Source organism: Helianthus annuus, chromosome 17 (genome assembly GCF_002127325.2).
Source record: "Helianthus annuus cultivar XRQ/B chromosome 17, HanXRQr2.0-SUNRISE, whole genome shotgun sequence".
In the NCBI taxonomy this organism is placed as follows: Eukaryota; Viridiplantae; Streptophyta; class Magnoliopsida; order Asterales; family Asteraceae; genus Helianthus; species Helianthus annuus.
Window position 1 is genome coordinate 191,854,769 of NC_035449.2, and position 17,220 is coordinate 191,871,988.

At 36.2% G+C, this 17,220-nt stretch overlaps 1 protein-coding gene across 2 annotated transcripts; it reads right to left on the reverse strand.

Moving 5' to 3' along the window:
* Positions 1 to 794: 794 nt before the first annotated feature.
* Positions 795 to 16,148, reverse strand: LOC110921203 (paired amphipathic helix protein Sin3-like 4). 2 transcript variants are annotated; one of them, XM_022165491.2, is made up of 21 exons: positions 15,852 to 16,148; positions 15,525 to 15,597; positions 14,451 to 14,606; positions 14,174 to 14,357; positions 13,995 to 14,093; positions 12,629 to 12,799; positions 12,362 to 12,542; positions 11,604 to 11,740; positions 11,300 to 11,375; positions 10,117 to 10,307; positions 9,870 to 10,024; positions 9,084 to 9,211; positions 8,731 to 8,985; positions 7,059 to 7,669; positions 6,101 to 6,195; positions 5,880 to 6,018; positions 4,543 to 4,695; positions 4,279 to 4,460; positions 2,284 to 2,395; positions 1,255 to 1,427; positions 795 to 1,131 (listed from the first exon to the last, which is right to left on the reverse strand). In XM_022165491.2, the coding sequence occupies exons 2-20, from the start codon at positions 15,593 to 15,595 to the stop codon at positions 1,281 to 1,283; spliced, it is 3,243 nt and encodes a 1,080-aa protein (XP_022021183.1). In that variant the 5' UTR covers positions 15,596 to 15,597; positions 15,852 to 16,148; the 3' UTR covers positions 795 to 1,131; positions 1,255 to 1,280. The 2 variants fall into 2 exon arrangements, with proteins under 2 accessions (XP_022021183.1, XP_022021184.1); XM_022165492.2 differs by having other exon boundaries at positions 15,840 to 16,148.
* Between the last annotated feature and the right edge of the window lie 1,072 nt (positions 16,149 to 17,220).

Below are 17,220 nucleotides of genomic sequence, written 5' to 3' on the forward strand. Positions count from 1 at the left end.
AAGCAACGCCGGAACTTGAAGCCATAATAGCGGAACGGAGGATGAGAGCGTTCGCCAATGTGAATATTGAGGAAAGAAAGGGGAACAATGCATAAGCACAATGAGAATAAGGGTTTTCTATTTTAATTTTTAGGATAATAAAATAAATAAAGTTAAAGAATATAAAAAGTTCAGATAAAATAAATAAAAGTGCAAAAAAACTCATAACATAAACGAATGTTCACGAACACAATTGAACAACCGATGCCTCTGTTCATGTTCGTTCATTTAACTAATCGAACGAAATTTCCTGTTCATGTTGATAAATGAACGAACGTAAACGAACTTCCCGTCGAACGGTTCACGAACTATTCGCTAAAAATTCGATTCGTTTACAACATTAAACGAAATCAATATATATGACCCCCACTTGTGGTTTTTCCATATATTAGTTTCACAGCTGTATTTGTAGTTTGGGTTCAAGTAGCCGCACTTGAGATGATTATTACAATCTATGTAAGTGTAATATTTTGTTTTTATTTTGCTTATTGTAATTTTTATGAAATATGACAAATACATGTTAACACTATTTATGGTTTTATAAATCGTAAGAACTACTATTTATGGATAAAAGCACACATCAATCCTTGAGAGGTTGTCGTCGGCTTAAGTCCCTCTGCTAAATCCGCTTTTCACTGGTTTTATGTCATTCCATGAAAACCATTTGTACAACGCATGTTACGTTTTACCATTTTGCTTATTGGCATGGTTCCGTAACAGGTTCTCACGGTTACCAAGAAAAAAAACCGTCTAAAAGCTAGAATTTACATTGTCGATAAAGAAAAATCAAAGAGTTTGCGTCTGTCGTAACGAATTCAAACCTTCTTGATCTTGTTGCTAGAAATGTTTTTCACAACGGACCTTCGAGAAGCTGCTTATATTCTACGAATAGAGATCTCTATTAACAGTATAAGAAAGAACGCCAAACGCTACCACCTTCGTTTTCTATTTATAGAAAGTTCCATAAGCAAGATTAAGGAAGAAGTCACTAATTCATATGTCGAAATTCACTAGAAAACTGTCAAGGAACTTTCTTATCAAGTCTATATGCAAATATGGCAACCGTCACACCACCTTTTTCACGTAAAATACCTACACAGAATACAAAAATGTTATACTAGTACCATATTAGAGTTGATGCACCATGCACGGGTTTGCAAACGACGTTTTTCAACTTCAAATTGACGAATAAGACAAACGGTAAAGAATACTTGCCAAATTTGAAGTTCTAAATTGGTTTGTTATGTTGGCATGCTTAGAATCCTAGATTGTAGCAGCTTATGGAACTTTTGTACTTTGTGTGAATAACCATTTGATGGTATACTTTTACTGACTTTTTTCCGGCCCTTGCGCACCATAGAGTCTTCTGTATCCAAAACGTAGGATATCTGCCACAACGGTACACAAGTAAAAAAATAAATAAATATTTTCGGAGGTAAGAGCGTTAAAGTCACATTATTTTTAGTAACGGCGCACTAAGCGTGTAATTTTCTTGGGAAAAATACACGAGACCGAAACAAGATTTGACATTTTCTTCTCATGATTTTAGCCGGTGGCGAAGCTTGAGATTTCCAACCGGGGGGGTCGAAAATGTATATACCCAAAAATTTCTATAAAACGGGGGGTCAAAAACGTATATACCCAAAAATTTCTATACGAAAACTACATACTCTCCACTACTGAGCGAAAAGTTCGGGGGGTCGGCCGCCCCCACTATGTTGTGCCCCTGATTTTAGCGAAAGAATTGTCGCATTGGATACCAAATATTCAAAAATAAATGAACTATTTACATGTTTGAGAAATGATCTTTTAAGATAGATAAAAATTGATTGTCAAATGTCACATACGTGGTGACGTATATACACAATAAAATGACAAATAAGACGCCACCATTTCTACAATCAGTAATAAAATGCAACTCGGTTGTTAAAAGTTAAAACTATTATTGAACCCTTTTATTTTTATATTATACGTTATAACGAAAGGAAGACAAACTTGTGTTTAGTGAAAGAAAAAAGAAAATCCTTTTATTATCAGCAACGAAATATAAGTTGGTCTTCTATATTACGCATGACTAAAAATTATTTTCTAAAATCGAGAGAAAGCGTAAGATTCACTATCATTTCAGGTCGTTTGTCCAATTTCTTTGTTGGTCGAAAAGGACAGACGCTGAAGTCGAAAATTGGTGTAAATTAATCAAATAAATAGAGGTTTCATATACAACATGATAAGTAAGATTGATACCTTATATGTAATGCAATTTATCTTGCATTCCATCCTATTTAAAATTCGAACTTCCTCCATGGCTTGCATCATTGCCAAATCTTCATCTTCACAAGCATATTTTCTTTTATTTCTACATAGATAACAAGTTAAAGCAAGTTAGTAATAAGGCTTTCATTTAGGGGTGAGCAAGTGTAGGTCCGGACCGAAAATAATCGAGAACCGAACCGAAAATATACCCAACCGACCCGAACCAAAGTACCTAGGTATTTAGGCCGGTTCCAATTTTTCATATAAAATAGGGTCGGGTCGGGTCGGTTCTCGGTTCTTTTCATGGTGAAACCCGACTTGGACCTATGGACCGGAACCGACCCTATATTTAGGGTAGTGAATCGGTTCTGTATTTTATGTTTGATCGGTTCTCGGGTCGGGTCGGGTTTTTCCTTTTGCTCACCCCTAGCTTTCATCTTCATAGTAAGAAATAAAAAACTCATGAATATTGCGATTTGCACACTTTTTTCTACACAACTTAAGAGAATGTATATCTTTTTTTTTTGTCAAAATGTTTATACTTATAAACACATAAAATAAACCAATATGAAACTTGGCTACTATAAAGTGACTTTATTAGAAGTATAACCTAAAGTAACAACCATTTTAAAGAAAAAGTCATTAAACAGTAACCAAGTTTCATAATTATTCCGCCAGTGGTCTCGTGTTCTAATCCAAACTTCCACTGGTTTCTGCCTTTAAAGCCCTTGAAGGCCACCCGCCTGTTGGTCAACAAAGTATTGGTGGGGTGCGTAAGTCTTCAGGTGACGGGTTCTCACAAGTATAATAAGAAAAGTTTCATAATGGTTTTATTTAGGTCACTCTGTTTTAAACAATTATGGAAATTTTCACAATAGGACCAGCTAGTGTTTTTACCCGCCGGCGGCGCCATACACGGCGTGATAAATTATAGACTACAATCAACCCAACTCGTTTCCGAACTAAATTTACGTAGAAACGTAAAGTATACCGTCGAACGAAAATGTATTATATTTGACCCAACTTGTTTCCAAACAAAATTTACGGTGAAACGTAGACCAACTCAAAACGTACATAAAATAAACATGTGCGTTGGCGTTGTACGCGGTGTGATAAAGTATAGACTACAATCGACCCGACTCGTTTCCGAACTAAAATTTACATTGGAACGTATAGTAACTCAAATTTATACAGCTGAATCTAAACGTACCATATTTCAGTGGATTTGTTTCCAAACAAAATTTACGTCAAAACGTAGTCTAACTCAAAACGTACAAAAAAAACATTATATAACTGACCTGACTCGTTTCCAAACAAAAATAACATTAAAGCGTAGACGGACTTGAATTTATACAGACATGTACAAAAAAACGTAAGAAAACAGTTTTAGGGTAAACTCGAAACTTTAGAAACTTGAAAGGGTCAAAGTGTCATTTACAAAGCTAGAGGGGTAGAAAGAGACGGTGGCTTTGCTTTGCCACCGACCTTTCTTTTTAAGGTATATACAAATATGAAATTTGAGTGAACTCTCTTTTTAAGGTATTTATAAAATATGAAATTTGAGTGACTTAAATGTACAAATATTTACACTTTTGCAAGTGTGAATAAGACTAGTGGGTATGGGGGCCGGCTGAGGCCCGGCTTGGCCCGGCGCCGGTCCCCCACACCACCCCCCATAGGGTCGGCTCGGCAAGTTCGACTCCCACCAGCCGGTGTAGCCGTGCCTCTCTCCTCTCTCCTAACACACACACACATCTATACATACATATATATATATATAAAGGGGTTCATCCCCCACCCCTCTAGGTCCATCCCCTCCAAGCCGAGCCTACGTGGCGCCGACGTGGCGGCCCATCCCCTTGGGGATGAGGCTCTCCATACCCACTAGTCTAACATGACCAAAAAAGTACACATTTTCCTAAACCATGCAAAAAAGAGTGTGCAAATCACGTAGTAACCTAGTTTTTTTTTTCAAGAATTAAATACCTTTTTAAGAAGAGACGGGCCTTCGTTTTCCCAGGAACAACGGGAACTAACTGATTGGTTGGATAGGCTTCAAAATTTGGGTCTATCGATAAGGAGGGTGCTTCTGACATGTCACATCCGGGGTCCATAAGTCGAATAATCAACCAGGTTTGACTTTGACCAACGGTTTTGGATATAGGTGACTATCATGACACGAAAAAAACTAATTAGCCATTGATATTTGCACTACAATCAGAAAAAAAAAAAAGGTATGGTACTACTTACACTTTCAAATCTATAGATGTTATTATCATTAGCAATCACTCTCGCATTTGCGTAATAGAGTTCATCTACAAAACTCCCGGGGTTTCTCATGCGTTCATATGTATAGAGATGTAGAAGTTTGTTATCAACCTCATCCATAGCAATCGCTAGCAGCTGTCGAAGGGTATTATGGTCACAAAATTTAGTCATTAGAGATCTTGATAGTCTTTTGCTGAAAAAAGTAGAGGTGGAAAAAAGGACGGGCGGGTAGCGAGGTTGGGTTTACATGGCAAAATGGGTCGGGTCAAGCCTGGAAAAAATTGGTCTAGAATTAAACATTTTTGAGTAAAATGCCATTTTCGTCCCCTGAGGTTTGGCCAGTTTTGCGACTTTCGTCCAAAGGTTTGTTTTTCCACATCTTTTTTGTTAGCAAAAAAGACAGAAATACCCCTGACTTAACGAGTTAACGAGCCGGATGAAAATGGCAAGATTTCAAACCTTTTGGATCCAGATGCGGAAAAACAAACATTTGGACGGAAGTCGTAAAATTGGCCAAAAGTTAGGGACGATAATGGCATTTTACTCTTTTATATGTAAACAATTACAGAGTCACAAATGATATTAAAAATTATATTATTCAATTCTAATATGTTTTCTATATATAAAATGATTTAGGAGTTTTATATTAGAAATACAATTTGGGTGAGTTTCGACCCATTTGACCCGTTTCCTTTTGATCCATTTTCTTCATATAACCCATTTAACACATTAGGGATAAAAAGATAACCCACATGCAAAATTGCCACCTATACAAGAAAAAATCACTCTAGTGGAAATGCAAAAAGGGCACCCCTGTTTCTTTTCTTATTCTACAAGAACGACGGTTTATTTTTGACAAATAAACGATAGAGTGAATTTCAAGGATTGTCCTTTATCTTTATACCCATTTTCAGGCGTTGTCCTTTATGTTCAAAATTGACGAGTTTTGTCCTTTATGTTTTCATATCATACACGTTTTGTCCTTTAGGCCTAACCCAGTTAGTTTTTTCAGTTAAATTTGGTCATGTGCACATGAGAGCATTTTTGTCAATTCAAAGGTTGCAAAAGCTTTGGGCTGTAAATTTGCCGTCGAACTTACCTTTGAATTGATAAAAATGCCCTCATGTGCAAAGCATACGACCAAATTTAACTGAAAAAATTAACTGGGTTAGGCTTAAAGGACAAAACGTGTATGATATGAAAACATAAAGGACAAAACTCGTCAATTTTGAACATAAAGGACAGCGCCTGAAAATGGGTATAAAGATAAAGGACAATCCATGAAATTCACTCTAAACGATAGAAAATGAGCATGTCACCTGTTTAGACAGCTTGTAAATGAGCTTGTCTAATGTAAATAGAGGAAATGACCAAGTTCCAAGAACCGTTCGACAGTCATCTTCGTATTTTGCACTATCAGCATCACCACCAAGAAACGTGTAGAGCAAATCCAAGAATCTGAACCGACAAAAAACCAAAATCAGGATAGTTATCGAAACAACTATCCATTAATCAATCTGAAAGACAGTCAAAGTCAAACCTAGCATATGAGTTATTAGGTGTTGTGTCATTCGAACACCTCCATTTATCATTAGTAGACTTTTCCTTTGCATCCTTTAATCTTGAATATAGCGTCTGGTGATTATAAGTAAAAATATATAAATATTAATAAAACTGAAGCTAAGTGCATAAAAAATATAAATTTTTGGTCAAACTTCTGTTCCTGAGTAACCAACTAATTTAGGCCAAAAGAGAACCGATTTTTGAAGAACACCATATCATGAAAAGGTCAACATTACAAAAGTTTTTTACCAACACATCAGTTGCCATGTCATCACATGAGTCCGATTCTTAAATCAAAGAGTAAATTACACGAATGGTCCCTGTAGTTTACCAAAATTTTGGATTTGGTCCCTAACTTTCCAAAAGTACATGGGTGGTCCATGTAGTTTGCAATTTGTAACGCATTTAGTCCCCAGACTTTTCCAAAAGTACATGGATGGTTCCTGTGGTTTGTACTTTGTAACGCATTTGGTCCCTAACTTGGACCTGCTAAAACCTTTAGATTTGTTGGCTGGGGACTAAAAGCGTTACAAAGTGCAAACCACAAGGACCATCCGGGTACTACTGAAAAGCTAGGGACCGTCCCTGTAGTTTACCAAAATTTTGGATTTGGTGCCTAACTTTCCAAAAGTACATGGGTGGTCCATGTAGTTTGCAATTTGTAACGTATTTAGTCCCCAGACTTTTCCAAAAGTACATGGATGGTTCCTGTGGTTTGTACTTTGTAACGCATTTAGTCCCTAACTTGGACCTGCTAAAACCTTTAGATTTGTTGGCTGGGGACTAAATGCGTTACAAAGTGCAAACCACAAGGACCATCCGGGTACTATTGAAAAGCTAGGGACCAAATCCAAAATTTTGGTAAACCACAAAGACCATCCGTGTACTTTACTCCAAATCAAAATTTGCAACATTTGTAATACAGTGAGCCTTACTTGATGGAGTCTGAAGAAAACATAAAAGGTGTCGTTTCCATAGAAAACCCGAGGGCCGTTTTCGTCATTATGTGATACTACAGGTGCGTATTTCGTAACCGGCTTTACTGTTTCTAACAATCGTTCTTCAACTTCTCCTTCACTCCCAGCCTTGTTATCATGAACCCCGTCATGTTCTTCAGGGTAGTGATCCTCTACATCAGCAGTTTCACTACCCGAAGTATCACTAGATGACCGATGTGCGCTTTCTTCACCTTCCTCGTCTGCTTCATTTTCATGATACCCATTTTGGTAATTTTCCTTCGTACCACTTTCTCTATATGATGCGAATTTATCTTCTTCAGAATCTCCATTATTATCCCTTGAAATACTTAACATGGGTTCCACAAAATTAGTCCAGATTTTCATGACTTTGTCGGATTGTTCGGTGGTACAATTTTGTGGAATATAGTATTTCATGAGTTGATATATGTCATCATGAACATCAAAATTCCAATACTTAAATTCTTGATGTGGTGTGTTGTTTTGTCTTTCGCCAGAAACAAAGTTCTGAATAACGTTTTCGTCTTTAGATTTTTCTTCACGGATTTCCTTGATTTCCAATAATAATGCTGCATTATAAAAGAACATGTGTTAACTTTTATAAACTTACATGTCTAGTTATAGTGTCTGTAGGGCTGCAAATGAACCGAACAAACACGAACAAGACCTTGTTCGTGTTCGTTTGTTAAGATATATATGTGTTCACGAACTGTTCATGGACACTTGCCGAAAGAGATTTTATGTTCGTGTTCGTTTGTTAAGGAAATGAACGTGTTCGTGTTCGTTTGTTAATTTAGGCAATGAACGTTCATGAACACAATCTAACGTTCATGAACACAAATGGAAACAAATGAACACAAATGGAACCAAATGAACACAAACGGAAAAAACGAACACAAACAAGCGTTCATGAACAGAATATATAATACACTGACATTATTAAATAGAGTTAATAGCCAAAATGGTCCCTAAGGTTTGCTCACTTTTGCCACTTTAGTCCAAAATCCAAAATTTTTAAATCTGGGTCCCTGAGGTTTGCATTTTGTTGCCATTTTAGTCCAAATTTCAAAAACTCTCTTTTTTGACGGTTGCAACCAGCCTATTTTGTCCTTTTGTGCAGGGGTATTTTGGTCATTTTTATGAGTTATTATAACAAACTCAGATCAAGAACCCAGAATACCCATGCGCAAAAGGACAAAATAGGCTGGTTGCAACAGTCAAAAAAGGGGTTTTTTGAAATTTGGACTAAAATGGCAACAAAATGCAAACCTCAGGGACCCAGATTTAAAAATTTTGGATTTTGGACTAAAGTGGCAAAAGTGAGCAAACCTCAGGGACCATTTTGGCTATTAACTCTTATTAAATATTTTATTTGTTGGAATTTTGAAGTATTTAAATAAAATATAAAAACTAAAAACACTAATGAACCATTGAACACAACCGAACATAAATGAACACGTTACCGAATTTTTACGAACATAAATGTATGAACGCGGCCTATGTTCATGTTCGTTCATTTAACTACACGAACTTCCCGCCGAACGGTTCACGAATTGTTCGCTGAACGGTTGGTTCGTTTGCAGCCCTAAGTGAAAACAATAAAATTATATGAACTTACATTTTTAATTACCTTTAGCACTCAAGCTCTTTGCGTCCTGCTGTTTGAAATAGAAGCTGCGATGATCAAGAGATTTGTGATAATTTTTCGCGTAAACTTCTGCCCAAATTTTATTAAAATCGAAACGACATCTTGCCCATTCCTCTTGTTTTTGCTTCAAACGAGTTAATATTACTGGTAGAGCAAGAGACGCGTTCTTTTTTAATACATCCATCACATCAAGCCGGTTATCTCCGTATAAACGTTCAATGCACCTCAAATTTATAGCTGAATAACAAGCAGAATATAAAAATGGTCAAAACATCTGCAAAAATATAAAAAGATGGATGATTTATCAATTTATTAGTTTATTATCACTTTCTCACCTGTAAAATGATCTTCAACTCGAACCACACAGTCTGTCTTGATTGAATTATTATTTATCTTATCTAAAAGTTCTTCCACTCGTCTGGTTGTCACGTTAACGGATTCTAATAACATGTCCAGTTCAAACCTGACATAAAAGTCAACATGGTTGAAGTTACCAATACGTAAGGCTGCAAACGAACCGAGTTTGTTAAGGAAATATATGTATTCACAAACTGTTCATGAACACTTACCGAACGAGATTTTCTGTTCGTGTTCGTTAGTTAAGAATGAACGTGTTCGTTTGTTAATTTTAGGTAACGAACGCAAACGAACGTTCATGAGCACAAATGAACACAAACTGATGTTCACGAACACAAACTAATGTTCATGAACAAAAATGAAACTAAAGGAACACAAACAAGCGTCAATGAACAGAATATATAATGCACTGATACTTATTAAATATTTTATTTGTCGGAATTAAAAAACATAAAAAATCAAAAAACTAATAAACTATCCAACACAAACGAACACGACATAAATGCATGAACGTGGCCTTCTATTCATGTTCGTTCATTTAAGTAAACGAACTAAATTTCTTGTTTGTGTTCGTTTGTTTAATAAATGAACGAACGCAAACTAACTTCCCGCCGAACGGTTCACAGATTGTTCGTTGTGGTTCGTTTGCAGCCCTATAACCGGGTCAGATTACTCAAAATCCAAACTTTTAAAGTTGGCAAAGGACATTATATTTTATGCAATTTGCAGATGAGTAAAACCTGAATATAACAATTGCAGCATACCTGTCATCTTCACATCTAAATAAGCTCTCTTCATACTGGTTTTTACGCATGTGCTTGAAAGAGTAATCCTCACTACCGGAGGTAACAGATACCCAATGATCATTCAACACCTCAGCACCAATTATTGTTCTATGACTTACTGAAGGAATCGGATACTGTATCAAAAATAAAAACCAACTAATAAGCGCATAAGGTATGATATAACTCATTATATCTACATAAATGTACGAACTGAATCATTGATTACATTCTTCGGTAAAAGACGGTAACTTGGCGTGCACTGTTCACAGTCAGAAAGGTCAAGTTCATGAATTGGTTTTGCTTGATACTCATTATTGACGTCATGACAACTGTTTGTTTCATCTTTGTCGTGATCTTTATCGTTATCGCGATCTTGATCGTGCAAAGATCCAGGTAAATGATCACTCCACAAAGAACCTAGCGAAAGATAGAATTAGAGATTATTTGACTTTTACAACAGACAAAGTCCTGACAGATATGCCTTCATCTCAGTTAAGAAAATTTGACTTTTACATAAGTCAAAGGATAATTAGATTCTCATTTTGCAGATATTAGATTTTCATTTTGCAGATCAAATCTATGTAGTTAATATCGGTGATGTATCGGTTATCGCTCCCCATGTAAAATATCGGCTTCAAAGACCGGTAGCGACATGGCCGGCCCTGAGAATTCATGTGCCCTGTTCGAGCTCGAAAAAACGTGCCCTTAACGAAGGCCTGTTCCTGTGCGACGTTTCATTACCCAGTCCCGGATGAAAGAGTTGCCGCCCAGAATTGCTTTTTTTATTAGTTTTTAGAAAAAAAATTGGGTATTGGGCTTACTAACCTAATGGGCTAAATAGTTTAAACAATATGATTTTTATAAGTGGGCCTATGTTAATATTTTTTTGGTTATACCCTATTAACCTTTTTTTTTACATATATAATATCGATTTTTTTTTAAAAATTACGTGCCCTACGAAATCACGGGCCCTGTTCGGTTGTCCTCCCCGCCCTCCTTCAGGGCCGGCTCTGGGTAGCGATATTATCGGCGATATTGACCGATATATCACCGATTTTCCCGCTATCGGTACCTTTCTTCTTAGTTCTACCAGTCGTCTTTCTTCTTATTGCTGCTATTAGTGTTTAAAGTCTTAATTGTTAATTTTAGTGTTTTAAGTCTTAATGAGTTCCTACTTGCTACAATTGTTAGTGTTTTGCAAGTTGCAAAAGGTTAATTTGTCAATGGTAGGAGAGCATACTGACTTGTTAGTGTTAAATTGCTATATATATATATAAATTTTGCACGATATTAAAATTACCGATATCCCACCGCGATAACCTATATCTCAAATATTGGCCCTTGACCGATATAAGATTTTTTACCGCATTAACTTCATAGGATCAAATTACAGTGTTAAAGATGCTTACCGTTTCTCTCACCGTGATCGATGAACTCACTGACTTCTTCCATAAGATCTGGATTAGCTTCAAGTAAATCATTCACCTAACGACAATAATTGTTTTTGCTTTACGATTACAGAACCCAATAAAAACGTTCAAATTGACATAGCACAATAGTTACAAGTAAGTTTTAGAAAAAAGTATTTTGTGGACTGATAATCTGATAGTGTCATAGTGATAAAGTTACTGGCTAATATACAAGTTGTAAATATATAATATTAGAAATTAATTAGTAAATATTAATGATGATATAAAGTGTACATGAGTATACCAACGATTGCAATTGTGGTCGAGTAATATTCTCTGTGCGGTAATGCATAATGCACTTTAAAAATGCCTGGTAATCATCTGAGTTTTGTAGTTTTTCTTTCACCTTCGTACGGAGACTAATCACTTGTTCACGCATATCTGCCGAATAATATTTAAAAATAAAGGCAAATTGGAAAATAATAATCCCATCTTTCTGAAATTGGCCGATAATAATCCCAAGTCAGTTATTAGCCAATAATAATCCGACCTCGTCCAATTTTTTTGTAAAATAGTCTGCCGTTAAAATAAGTTTAACGGAGTTAAGTGTTTTTCCGAATTACAAACCGATGTTTTAGGGCTTTTGATCAGAATGAGGATACGAGTCGATTGATGTAAAACTTACCTCGAAATTGTGTTCGAAATGGCTTGAATTTTGTTAATTGGAAGTTAAACACCCAAATTGAAGCACCGTTTTCGTGGGTTGGGGGCAGTATTTCGAGGTAAGTTTTACATCAATCGACTCGTATCCTCGTTCTGATCAAAAACCCTAAAACATCGGTTTGTAATTCGGAAAAACACTTAACTCCGTTACGTTATTATAACGGCGGACTATTTTCCAAAAAAATTGGACGAGGTCGGATTATTATTGGCTAATAACTGACTTGAGATTATTATCGGCCAATTTCAGAAAGATGGGATTATTATTTTCCAATTTGCCAAAAATAAGAGACTTAAACCCAATACAATAATAGGCAATAGCTATTATGAATTATGAGATACCTTTATGAAATAGCTCTGTGACAGTATCCTCAAGTGTACTAGCAGATTTATGTTTGTGGGTTACACTGTTCATCTCGTGATTATCTTGTGAATGCCGTACTTTGTCATGATAAGTTTCCGCTGTGTCAGCGCTGACATCATGGTTCGCACTATGACAGTCATCATGACTAGCAATATCTTTCTGCCAATGAGCAGGAATCGGTTCACAAAGTCGCAAACAATATGAGTAAAGATTTAGCAAGTGAAAAATGATTAACTGAAGATTACATTTTCGGAATGCAGAGGTTTTATTGTGCCAACGGGCGAGCTCCTATCTCCAAGGTGCGGTTTGTGGGTCCTACTGGAATGAACATAACGATCGGATGCTGCTGAAGAATCAGGTAAAAAGTTTGTGAAATCGTTAAGCAGGTCTGGTTGGTTATGAAGAAGAGCAGCAACCTGAAAAAATAGTAAATTCTTGAACAATTTAAGATCCACCACTAGGGCTGCAAACGAACTGAACGTTCAGCGAACAGTTTGTGCATCGTTCGGCGGGAAATTCGTCTATGTTCGTTCGTTTAATAAATGAATGAACACAAACAAGAAATTTCGCTCGTTTAGTTAAATGAACGGACATGAACAGAGGCCGTGTTCGTTCATTTATGTTTGTGAACGCTCGGTCACATCTTCGTTTATATTCGTTTGTGTTTGATAGCTCGTTAGTGTTTTCAATTTTTATATTTTATTTAAATACTTCAAAATTCCGACAAAAAAAATATTCAAAAAGTATCAATGTATTATATTATCGGTTTAAACTGTTCTCATAAGTGTTCATGAATATTAGTTTGTGTTTATTTGTGTCCATGAGCGTCCTCTTGCGTTCGTTACCTAAAATTAACAAACAAACACAAACATGTTCATTTCCTTAACGAACGGACACGAACAGAAAATCTCGTTCGGTAAGGGTTCATGAACAGCAGTGGCGAAGCTTGAAAAAAAAGTTCGGGGGGTCGGAAAGTAGCGGACCTAAAAAAAATTTTCTATCGCGTAGTTTCGAGGTGTATGTTCGGGTCGGACGTCGGTGATTCGATTCGGGTCAGGTCGGGTCAAACATTAATATCAAATAAAAAAACGTTCTCAAACATTAAAAAAGAAGTTATCATTTTATTCTTCTGGTCGATGTCCCAAAGTAAACGAATTTGGGTTTTTTTTTATAGGGTGGGCTTTTAAGTTGGGTTATATAATATACATTCTAGTATTCTATCAAATATAATGATTTGGGCTATAATATTTGGACTAATTAAATATTTTATTTAGGCTATATAAATAAAAAAAATTAAAACCGGGGGGGGGGGGGGGGGGGGGGCGAAAACGTATAAACCTAAATTTTTTATAAAACCGGGGGGTTGAAAACGTATATACCTACAAAATCCTATACGAAACGTACATATATAACACTACTGACCGAAAAGTTCGAGGGGGCGGGCGCCCCTCCCCGCCCCTTAAATCCTTCGCCAATGATGAACAGTTCGTAAACACATATATTTCCTTAACAAACTTGTTCGTGTTCATTCGGTCCGTTTGTAGCCCTATCCGCCACCTTAAATTTGCGTACATATATATAGCATATTTTCATATAAAAAAACAAACAAACCTCCTGGTGGACCTCACTAACGGTTTTGGTTGCGTTTCTGTACTGATTCAAAATATCAAGAAAAGATTTGTAAATGTGATCATCACCTTGAAATCTCATCTGCAAGCATTAAAATTTCCAAAAGTTAGTCGTTAGCGTTAATAGGACAATATATATCATGTGATGTTATTAGTTATTACTCTCATTTTGTGTACAAATTGCATGGCCTCATCAAAATCCACAACTCTCTTAGCTTGTGGTGCATCCTCTTGCGAGAGAACGATTTCATATCCCTTTGGTAGAAAGGCATTGAAACCCGATATTAGTTCTCGGTGCCCTTCAAATAGTTCTTTAACCTTTGCTACGACACCTGTGGTATCAACTCTATAACAGAAAACGCCATTGTAAATCGGTCATTACAAGCGTTAACAAAATTACAGCATGAAAGTTGAACAACGGGCAACAATTTAGCCGAACCTTTGAGCTCTATAACCTTTCATAACGTCAAGAAACTCCTCGTATTTCTCGTTGTCATCACGAAACGTGTCTTTCACTTTCTTAAGATAGGCGAGTGCATCATCGTTTGTCAACTTATGTGCCCTCACTCCGCCCGCAACTTGAGGTCTCCCGGAGCTTCATTCCATAAGATGAGATAAACAAATTAAACAATTAATTCAGCATTCAAAAACGCTAAACTTATAGAATTAAACGTCACTCACTAACACAAATCTTAACTTTATGTACACTACTAACCCTAAGTGATTAATTCACTTGTGCATCAAAATTAGAACATAAGCATACATTACTGATTACACAAACAAATCACATAACAAAAAGATGAATAAATTAAAAAATCAGTTCAACCTTTAAAATTTTAACATACCACTCATATTGTAAAACAAGGTTTCCAAGGCCGAGTAGTCGCTACAAGGTAGGCTGCCGAGGCGACTTTCTTCGACTCCGCCTAATTACTCGGAGTCGGTCAAGCGTGGTCAACCTCGGCCAGTATTGGATCTAGTAGGTTAACTCGGGTCTAGTTTGACTTAAATAATAATAAAACATAATTTCTAATTTTCTATGCCTATCATATTAAAGAATGAATATCATTTTCACATATTTTGTTATAAATATTAGTAAATTTATGCTATTTGACATATATTTAATCTCCAAAAAGTAATTTCTTTACAATTTAACATGTCCGAGTACTCTCCGCCTAGACCGACTACTCTCAACTCCCCGGTCGACCGACTAGGGAGCGCCTAGCGACTTTTGCAAGTCATATCTAACCCTAAACTTATAGAACTAGATGTCACTCATTAACACAAATCTTACCTTATGTTTTAGCCCTCACATTAAACCCCAAACTAAGTTATTAATTCACTTGTTCATCAAAATTAGAATATAAACATACATTATACAAACAAATCACATAACAATAACCTACAAACTATAAAATTAACTTTCAAAAACAAACTATAGATCACAATTTCGCTTCATAATCAAGAATTCACCAACAGAATGAACTCAACTACATCCAAATTAAAAACTCACCGTTCGGTTTCGATCGGATGCGCAACTGGACCACCACAAGCGGAAACGTCGTCGTTTCTAGACCTCTTCATCTCTGCAAAAAAAAAAAAAAAAAAAAAAAAAAAAAAAAAAAAACCTCATCATCATCAAATTAACAACTAAAAACCTAAATTGCCGATATAAAACAACGCAAATTAACAACTGATTAAACTATAACCGTCAACAATTCGTCGTTATTTCAAACAAATTCCAGCATTAAACCTTGAATTCGAAGAAAAGTATCTAACAGTAAACAATGCAAACACGAAAAATCAACGGAAGATGACGTAATCTTACTGTTTAACTAACCGTAAGAGATCGCCTAATTCTGCAACTCTGCTGCAAATTCACCTCGAAATTTGAAAAACTATACGTACAAATGTGTGTATGTATAGAGTATACGTACGAATTTTGATTGTGTGTAGTTGAATGCAGAGCAGAGGTTGAGGCTATGTGTTGTGGAGAGAATTTAGAGAGAGATTGATTGTGTTTGTGTGTGTAGGTTATACGTATAAGGAAGTTGTATTGTATGTATATACTAACACGCAGTTGAAGGTGTGTTGCGTGCGTGTACCGGAGAAGAAAAAGGGTGAAGAGAGATGGTCCTGTTGACGTCTTTTTGTTTCGAGTGGACTCGGAATCTTATTAATTAGAAAATAACTTATTGTTTCCTTAATTACAAAACTTAGTTACAATTAGGGTAGGACTCAACTTCCTAACTAGATAATAATTGAATGCACCTCCATGTTTATCTAACTAGGACTTAAGTTGGTGAGAACATGTGTTCAAGTTTTACAAAAGGAAAATAAAAAATAAAAGTGAGTCACTATTAATGCGTTCTCGGTTCTTTAATGCGTTCTCAGTTCTTTTCGTCTGAAAAGAAATAAAGACAGATGAATTCAGTTTGAACTCATGTAAGATCATATAAATAGGAAGTTTGTTTAATGTGAGAAGCCTAAGAAGCGATATAGTATTGAGATATGTCTTTTTTAAAGTTTAAGATGGATGGACATTTTAGTCTATCTAATTTTTATCTAAGAAAACCCTAGATCTAGATCTGAACGACACTTCATCATCTCCATAGCCACTCTTGCTCCACCACAACCACTACCATCGGAACACCATATCCATCGCCATAACGACGGCCACAACTCTCACCTCCATAACCACCACCGACGTACTACATCCCTCCGACCGGCCAAAACCATTGTTTACACAACTTACCTCCGTTAGACAAACATAACCCAACACCACTCCAATGTTAACAAGGGCGGATCTACATTGATTGATACGGGTTCACACGAACCCACGGCGTTTCGAAATTTTTATAGAGATTATACGTAAGAAACATGAGTGAACCCATAAATATTATTGGATATGAACCCATAAGCAAAAGCTATTCACAGTTCAGCGGGTAAGTCAGTTCATAACCATACAAAGGATCCTGAGTTCTAGTCCTACCCCTGTCATTTTTGGGCAATGTTTTTAACTTCTTATGTTCTTTCTGTACTCTTTAGTAGGGCTGTAAACGAACCGAACGTTCAGCGAACAGTTCGTGAACCGTTCGGCGGGAAGTTCGTTTATGTTCGTTCGTTTAATAAACGAACGAACATGAACAAGAAATTTCGTTCGATTAGTTAAATGAACGAACATGAACAGAGGTCTCGTTCGTTCGATT